The sequence below is a fragment of the Nuphar pumila genome, chromosome 3, assembly GCF_984573655.1.
Source record: "Nuphar pumila chromosome 3, dmNupPumi1.hap1.1, whole genome shotgun sequence".
Classification (NCBI taxonomy): Eukaryota; Viridiplantae; Streptophyta; class Magnoliopsida; order Nymphaeales; family Nymphaeaceae; genus Nuphar; species Nuphar pumila.
Genome location: NC_143251.1, coordinates 144,578,183 through 144,587,260, shown reverse-complemented (window position 1 = coordinate 144,587,260; position 9,078 = coordinate 144,578,183). Strand labels below are relative to the sequence as shown.

Genomic DNA, 9,078 nt, shown 5'->3' with positions numbered 1-9,078 from the left:
AGGATTAGTAACTGCAAGTAGTCGCGAATGGGAACTTTGTAGGTGTGTCCAACAAGATTTTTTTTTTTATGCCAAGGAAAAGCTCAAGTGAGGCCCCACGACCACCCTGCCTTACGTGACCCACCTTTAAAAGGTGACACAACTGTATGCCAGTGGGGTTTGATCTGGTGCCTTCAACTTAGCACCCTCACAACCACCCCGCTCGCCATGCCATCAATCATGTCTTCGCGAAAATATGTGACATTTTAATACTCATGTTGAGGCAAGAGGGAGAGTTGGTATGTTTTACTCATTGACACCAAATTTGTAGTTCCCATATCCACATCAAATTAAGACTGGCCTTAAAAGTTGAATTATGGGCAAACTGGCGCAAAATTCAGTTGCTTTATACGGATTTTTTAGACTGCATATTAGCCTTCTTGGTCCTAATTTCCTTAGTTTGGATTATTGGTATTTGTGTTAATGTAGGTAAGATACAAGTTTTTTCACTCTAAACTTTCTGATGAGAGAGAGAGAGAGGCAAAAATGGATTTAATTGATTTGACACTCAATTTGGTCAAGAACCAACTTTGGCTGTTCATTTATTGAAGCATATCGATTTAAAAATTCAATTTAAAGGGGCCAACCTTTTTGGAAAATTTTCATATAAGCCACACGTTTCATGAAAGCTATCCAAGAGAGAGTGAGGGACCTTAAAATAACACATCATTTCAAGGGAACATGATTTTTTCAAGTGACAACTTACACCTTATAGGGAAGAAAAAAAAAAAGTAAACTTTTAAAAATACCAATTCTAACCACAAGTTAGATAATAAAACAACAAACTTGATAAATTTACTGTTCAATTAACACTTTTGCCCTTTGTTGCTTATTAGGCATCTATTTTTATTTGGTGACAACTTACATGACACATCAAGTAAACAATAAATTGTCCATGTTTGTAATATTTTTTTTTATCAAAACTCAGATATGGGACAAAAGTGAGTACCATCTACGTCATTTATGGTATAATTTAACTTAGCTGGCGTTACCACGATAATCATTAAGAAAGACTTTGGTTTGGCAGTTTTCAAGAAAATAGTGGTCAACTTTAGAAATTCTAAAAATATAATTCATTTTATTTCCAAATTAAAAGAAAAATTAGCCCTTAAATGAAATCTTAGCAAAATCAATGACGTTTAGAAGGATGGCCTGTCCGGCTAGCTACCCCCGTTGTATGGTGTCGTGTAGGACTAAGTTTTCATTGAAGTCAAACTTGGGCTGCCGCAGTACCTGGTCTAGTTTTCATTCATAGTTTTTTGTTTTTTTATATGGACAAGGAAAACCCAAACCGGAAATCGGGTCGCTTCTTGGACCGCCTCTTGCGAGGTAAAACTCCGAGTTGAAGACACGACCACACAACCTTACGTGCTCGAATCATGTTAAAGCTATGGCACCCCCATGTGTGCTAGCGGTTTTGATCCTGAGCTTTCAGCTTGACAGAGGACCCCGCTGGCCACATGGGTGGTGATTCATAGCTCCTTTTCAAGCTGACATTTACCACACAGTATATGAAAACGATGGAGTTTTCACCATGAATAAGCACCGTGGGCTTATCTAGGGGTCTCAAAGGGTCGAACCTCTGTTAAAATGGTTGGATTTGGATTTGGATTTGGATTTGATTTGATTGAGAATGTTGGTTATAAACCCAGATTTATTTCTGTTTAGATTTGACTCTCAACTTGTGATTGAGCCAGGTACATTTCGTTCCTCTTTTGTCTTAGTGGGACTATAAAACTGAATTTAATCCCCATGCGTAACAACTCTCGTACTATTGTATGGTTTCTAGCGAAAACATGATATGAAAAGACTGTGTAGTACTCGTACTCCAAACACCAAAAGTTAGTTTTGTGCTTTGGAAGCGAGTTTTGAAGTTTGTTTTCTTTAAGCTTCGGAGTGTTCCGCTGCAGGCATGACGATGGTACGAGTCAGCCTGACCTGGTCTTCGTGCTAGATTTTTCGGGTCATAGATCAGAAAAAAATACCCATGTCCAAAACCCGCTTTGAATTGAGAAAGGAAGATGAGGTGATGCGTCAAAAACACTTTTTTGTTTTTGTGTTCTGAAATTACCACCGTCACAACCCGTAATCTTTGCATAACAATGACATCAGCACGTCTGGTAGGTCTCGCGCAATGAATGGCGACGATGAAAGCCATCGAGGGTGGAGATTTCAAAGCACCAAAAATTTGTGTTTTGACGTATCATCTGATCCGACCTCGCCTGGGACTGCATCCTATCAAAAGCTAGCTGGCTTCAAAAAATCTGCTTGGCTTCCATCATCCCTTGCCAATTGGCCCGATGTCATCCAGCGTGGTACGACAGCCAAGCTTATCAGAAAAAAACTGAACAGTTGCCGTCATCATTTGACATATGATGAGATCCCATCCTACATTCAATCCTATCTGTCCAACGATCTGACGGCTATAAATTAGTCAGCATTTTTCGCAGTTCAGATGCAGCAGTTGGACAGCTAGGATGAACATAGATAGTTCGATAGATGGATGAGATCTTTTCCTCAAAATCCTCATTGCTATACCACACACGTCTCTATATAAACACCACCACCTCCCCAATCTAACTCTCATCCAACCGAGACAGCTGAGAAGAAAGAGCTGTCTCTTTTTTCAGTCTTTCTGCTCTCCTACACTCCTCCCAAATAAAAAACAATGGGGAGTACTATCACCAACCTCCTCTCCTTCACCATAGCCACACTGCTCCTCACTGTATGCCTGTCTCTAGACCCTTCAAGCCGCTCGCTCATAGAGGAGCAAAACTTCAGGGTGGCCGGCTCTGCTTGTGATGGCACCCTCTATCCCGAGCTCTGTGTGTCTACCCTTTCCACCCTTCCGAACCTCAAGAAAAAGACCCTTCCCGATATTATCTGCCACACGATAGAGACATGCGAGAAGGACGTCAGTTACTCCTCCTTCAACTGCAGCTCCATTTTAAAAAACAAGTCCCTCGGTCGCAGGGAGAAGATGGCTCTAGCAGACTGCGAGGAGCTCTTCGCCAACACGCTGAGCGAGCTCAACGTGACCATCAAGAACCTGAGGTCCGTCCTGGCCTCCAACCGGTCCGAGGAGGCTCTCACCCTCCTGAGCGCGGCCATGACCAACCAATACACTTGCCTCGATGGGTTCGCCTACAGCAATGGCTCGGTGAGAGACGCTATAGAGAATGGGATCTATAAGATAAGCAAGTTGGTGAGTAATTCTCTGGCTTTGACCACCAAGATCAAGCCCAAGGTGGCCCAGGGTGAGCCGGTCTATAGCCAGACTAAGGATGGGTTCCCCGCCTGGATGTCGGCCGGAGATCGGAAACTGCTGCAGGCTCCGGCAAGCGGGATCAATCCGAACGTGGTGGTGGCGAAGGACGGGAGCGGGAAATTCACCACCGTATCGGCGGCGGTGGCGGCGGCGCCGAGCGGGAGCAACAGCAGGTACGTAATATACGTCAAGGCCGGGACGTACCAGGAGAACGTGGACGTGCCCAAGGAAAAGACAAACTTGATGTTCGTCGGCGATGGCATCGGAAAGACAGTGATCACCGGCAACCGGAACGTCAAGGACGGCTTTACCACCTTCCGATCCGCCACCGTCGGTGAGCAACACCCCCTCTCTCTCTCCCTCTCTCTCTCTCTCTCACTGCTCGTGTCGTGTCGGGTTGCTTGTTTGGTGTCGTGCAAAAGGTAAACAAGTTTGCGTTCTTGTGTGGAGTATTTTGGTGTTTTTGATACTCGCGTTGAAAATGCTGAAGTGGGGGGCTTGTTCTTCCTTTGCACTGCAGCCAAACGGGAATATGGCTATTTTGCAGGGAATTTGGGATGACATTAAAAAATCATTTTTTCTCTCTGGGTCTCTCTGAGTGAAAAGGCTGAAAATTGTTGGTGTACTCGGTAATCACCGTCATCTGTTTGATAAACGGTGATAGAGACTACGTGGGGGCCTGCAATTCATCAGTCACTGCAATGAGGCTTAAGAAATTTGACAAAGTTTATGATTATCCAGATTATTCGGCTTATTTTGAGGCAAAACGGTCAGAAGATTATGAGTTAAAATCATGTGTGAGTAGTCAATTTGCATTAATTTTGGGTGAAGTTTCTTGTTGACAAGATGAACAATATTATAAGACCCAAGGTGTTTGGGCTAGTGGGATGGAAGACTGGACCGTTTGACTGACAGTTTAGGTTCAAATCTCATGGGGTCATTCCTCTGCGTAAGCCGAAGCTTTATGACTCTTTGGGGTTGAGGGGTAAGTCGTCGAAGTTTTGCACCTACATGGACAAGAGACCATAGTATTTATGGCAGGCTGAGCCAGCGCTGCTGGATCTCTGCGGCAGGGGGGGACAATATTATACCTAAATATCTATGATGATGAGTGTGTGACGACGATACTTCACTCTTTGTGAGGCAGATATTTACGAAAAATTTAAACACACCTAAGGTTATAAACTTTGAGCGATAATCAAAAGTACACCTAGCTATATTTTCAATATTGTTAAAATTACACCTATATTTTGTTATGTTTAATTAAAAAAAAAAACTCAGTGTAGCAATTACAAAAACTTATGCTTGTTTTTTATTTTCATCAAAGATTTTGGTGTATTTTTTAAGTTTTTTAAAACAAAATATTGCTTTGAATGTAAATTAATAACTTTATCCAATTAACTCAATTTGGGTTAATGATAATCCAACTTAAATTGACAAAAGTGTATTTTTTATTAATAGAGCATATGTTGAAGGACACGTTTGGAAGAGAGAAAAACTCTCATAGGAAAAGAAAGTTTTGCCTATGAGAGTTTTTGATATAAGAAGTTTTCAAAAAGAAAGCTTTTGGCTTGTTTTTGTACCATAAGAAAAACAAAGTGGGAAATTTTGAAAAAATGAGAGAGGGAGGAGGGTGGTGATGGTGGTGGGTGGTGGTGGTGGTGAGATGGGCGGTGAAGAGTGTAAAAATAAATTTGTTTAAAACCCTGATTTGTACAGATTTTTTATTTTGCATTAATTTTTTTACATCTTTCTCGCTTCCAAACATGCCCTAAGTGTAATCCCTTTCTAATGTAAAAGTTTTTGGTGTATTTTTTATTATCTCCAAAGTCCAAACTTTATGTGTTTTCGAAATTTTCTTTAATTTTATTAAACCAAAATCATTTCCACTTCTTTTAAGTTGCAGCACGAGATCTTTTGTGTTGCATGGATATTTACTACTCTTTTAACGTGTGGAGGCACTGATCCCATTTGTTTAAAACCCTGATTTATGCAGTTATCCAGATGTTAGGGAAAAGAAAAAGAAACTTTTGCTTTTTCTTTCTTCTTGTTTTTCTTTTAAAGTATCACCTTTTGGTATCCTAATATTTTATTTTTTAAGCGGCCTTCTACTGAGCTGTCCTGTCCATGTAGAAACTGACACTAGTTGCCAGGCTAGATCTCAAAAATCATTATGGAGCCTGGCCCCCCATGTCCTACTGCTCAGTCAATGTTTTTTCCTTGTAATATGCCACTCCCTTTGAGCATATTTATATTTTACGTAGCTTAGTTGACATTTTTTTGTCCTCTGTCCTTATTGGTGGCAGAACATCAGAAAATGCAGTAGGAAAATCATGATTTTCATGACAGTAAATCGTGCTATGGTGGTATGACGTACTTAAGAGAGCTTATAGTACAGGGAAGGGAATCTGATTCCCCCTATCTTTCCATATGGATGTTCAAATCAAAGGTAAGAAAAGGTGGGTTCTTTCTCTTTAACATAAAAAAAAAGAATCAAATAAATAAAAGGTGGGTTCTTTGTCAGTGTAATAAGAGAGTTGGAACAGTTTAGGCCTATCGGCCATTGAACCATTGGGAAGGAAATGGATGCTTAATTATTGGCGCTTTGTTAAAAGTAGGGGTGTCAACGGGCTTGGTTTAACCGGACAGGAAACAAACCTTATAGGGTTCGGGTATGGTGATAAATAAGAAGACCCGAGTTGGGACCCGAAGGTCCGATTAATACATGGACCCGGTTATAGTTTGTAAAATTTTATACCAGACCTGGACTCGACTCGAGTTTCGGTTAAGACATGCAATTTTTCAATGTAAAAATAATAAAAAAACATGGTTTTACTGGGTATTACCTACGTGGCCTATTGTATTTTTTTTAATTAATGAGTTATTATTTATAACTCTCTCTTTCTCTCCCCCACTCTTCAATGACTAGGGGTGGCAGTGGACCAGGATGGGGGCGGGTGGACAAAGTCTCCACCCTCGCCCGGTCTAAAAATTCTGCCTTTCATTCCTGCCTCCATGCCACACGGGTTTTGATTTTAACCTTCATTCCCGCCTCCATCCCCGTTTCATGTCCCCCATCCTCAATTCAATCGGGGCGACTGTTTTCCTCTGGTCCACTGTCATCCCTATCAATGACAGTAAAACCAAGAAATTCTCTCTATCTCCATCTCTATCTCTCACTAAGTCATTCTCCCCATCTCATCCATTTCTCTAGGACATTTTTTACTTGGTCGGTGATGTCTTATTTTGTGATGCCCCATGTTTGAAAAAAAGGTTCTTTTTATCTCTATTATCTTTGGATAATTAATAATTTCAAAGCTCAAAAGAAGCCCTAGAATCACGCCCCATCGTTAAAGGCAATGCGGCTGATCAGATTTCCAATTTTTCCATGGTCCACACCAATTTATCTTTTCTTGCTTGGCTGTCAAAATTTTGTTTCTCATGGATGGTGCCCATGTGGGGGTAGCCCACCTTAGTCTGGCTTTTCTTTACGTTAGGGAACAAGATAGGTGACAGTACGGGCTCATGGGATCATGCATGGAAATGGATCCCATCATTTTAAATAAGATGGGTTTCATCATACATTCAATCCTAGCCGTCCACCAGAACCATTTTGCCATTGATTGAATGACTAGGATTGAATGTATGATTGGACCCATCCTATTTGCTGCATTTGAGGTCCAAATTGTAAAATATTTGGTTATGATTTTATGTTTTTTTTCATCTGAAAAATACTCAAAAATAAAAGAAAAGTACATATTCAAGGTGAAAAACTATGAAGTAGTTGTTTACCCTTTTTCTTTATGCATGTAAGTTGTGTTTTCCTCGCAACAACGTCATGCAAAGTTGTTTGTATAGTCATTATCAAACAGGTAGGACGCGACTCTCTGCAGTGGAAACGGATCCCATCATTTGAAATAGGACATCATAAATTCAATCCTAGCCATCCAGCAGAACTATTTAACCACTGATTGGATGGCTAGGATTGAATGTATGATTGGACCCATCCTATTTCAAATGATGGGATCCGTGTTCCTCCACAGTAGCCTGCGGAATATTATTATATTCTTCTTAAATTATAGGGTTAATTACAATAAAGTTTATGATTTATTATTATAATTGACATTCATATCTAAAACAGCAATTCAAAATCCTACCTAGTTTATCTTCAGTTGTTCATGCCCTTATTAACTATTCTTCCTCTAACTATGGTTAGCCTTCTGAGCTTGTAACGTTCCAAATTCTGTTCTCTTAATGAATTTTTATTTTCCCTCAAATAAAAAGGTTAATTAATTGAAAACATCACCGTTACCCTCATTAATGAATACTTTTTTTTTTTCGTTTTACCCTCATTACACACACTCTCTCTGTCAATATGAGGGGAAAATCGTAGATTTGAGTGAAGATAGGAAAAGACTAACTTATTAACCAACCACATATATGCTTTTGGTTAACTATAGAATAAATGTGGGGTGCATTTGAATTATCATTTTTTTGGGGTATGAATCTGAATTGTGGATAAAGCTTGGTTATGTTTTTGTTAATAACACGATAATCACGCATCTGTTATTCCAGCTTATTACTGTTATATTACGACATTATAATAGGGATGATGATTTTTAAAACATATAGCGACACAGGAGTTAAATGTTGGTGTTCAGTTCTTTTCACATCAAATGAATTCCATTTGTTTTATGCAGCTGTTGTGGGGAATGGGTTCGTTGCTAGGGACATCACCTTCCAAAACACTGCGGGTCCCAGCAAGCACCAGGCAGTGGCTCTCCGGGTCGGGTCCGACCTGTCCGCCTTCTACCGCTGCAGCTTCCTCGGATACCAGGACACGCTCTACGTGCACTCGCTCCGGCAGTTCTACCGAGACTGCGACGTCTACGGGACGGTCGATTTCATCTTCGGCAATGCTGCTGTGGTCTTCCAGAACTGCAACCTCTATGCCCGGAGACCCGATGCTAACCAGCAGAACATCTTCACCGCACAAGGGAGGGAAGACCCGAACCAAAACACCGGTATCTCGATCCAGAATTGCAGGCTAACGGCCGCGTCTGACCTTGCACCAGTCAAGTCCAGCATCAGGACCTACCTGGGCAGGCCATGGAAACAGTACTCGAGGACCGTGGTCATGCAGTCTCAGATAGATGATGTAGTGAACCCGGCCGGGTGGCTCGAGTGGTCCGGCAATTTTGCACTGAGTACCCTGTTTTATGGGGAGTACCTGAACCGGGGCGCCGGGTCAGGTACGGCCAACAGAGTCAAGTGGCCCGGATATAGAGTCATTACTAGTGCCTCTGTGGCTAGCCAATTCACAGTTCAGAATTTCGTTGGAGGGGATAATTGGATCCCCGGAACCGGTGTACCTTTCTCAGCTGGCCTGTGAGTTGTGTGAGTTTGTGAGAGTTGTGAGTTGTGTTAGTTGTGAGTTGAGTGCAGTTGGCCATTGTTAGTTTTTCCTGTGTTCTGTTCCAGCATGTCAATTTAAATAATTCTCTCTCTCTCTCTCTCTCTCTCTCTCTCTCTCTCTCTCTCTCTCTCTCTCTCTCTCGATATTTGGTACAGTTGATTTAATAAAAGTCGACATTAGTGACCGTTACTTTTTTGATGAACAGAATATGATTTGTTTTTAAATTACAAAATGTTGTGTTCATTGATTTTTGAATTGCTTAAAAAGCCTGCAAACAAGTCCCATTCTGGCAATCCAAGTGTTGATATGGACGATGCAGATTACATCTATAGAGCCCGATTTGAGCAACAACTTG

The 9,078-nt window shown here is 41.2% G+C and overlaps 1 protein-coding gene across 1 annotated transcript; it reads left to right on the top strand.

The window, feature by feature from the left end:
* The first annotated feature begins 2,618 nt into the window (after window positions 1-2,618).
* Window positions 2,619-8,816, top strand: LOC149844246 (pectinesterase-like). The gene is made up of 2 exons (XM_090000450.1): window positions 2,619-3,641; window positions 8,008-8,816. Exons 1-2 carry the CDS (start codon window positions 2,708-2,710, stop codon window positions 8,697-8,699), a joined length of 1,626 nt encoding a protein of 541 aa, XP_089856576.1. The 5' UTR covers window positions 2,619-2,707; the 3' UTR covers window positions 8,700-8,816.
* The last annotated feature ends 262 nt before the right edge of the window (window positions 8,817-9,078 follow it).

What these genes read in the sequence shown, in the direction of transcription:
- LOC149844246 (XM_090000450.1), top strand. Translation starts at nt 2,708, where the DNA reads ATGGGGAGTACTATCACCAACCTCCTCTCCTTCACCATAGCCACACTG. An exon ending in CTTCCGATCCGCCACCGTCG is followed by an intron (nt 3,642 to 8,007) that starts GTGAGCAACACC and finishes TGTTTTATGCAG; the next exon opens with CTGTTGTGGGGAATGGGTTC.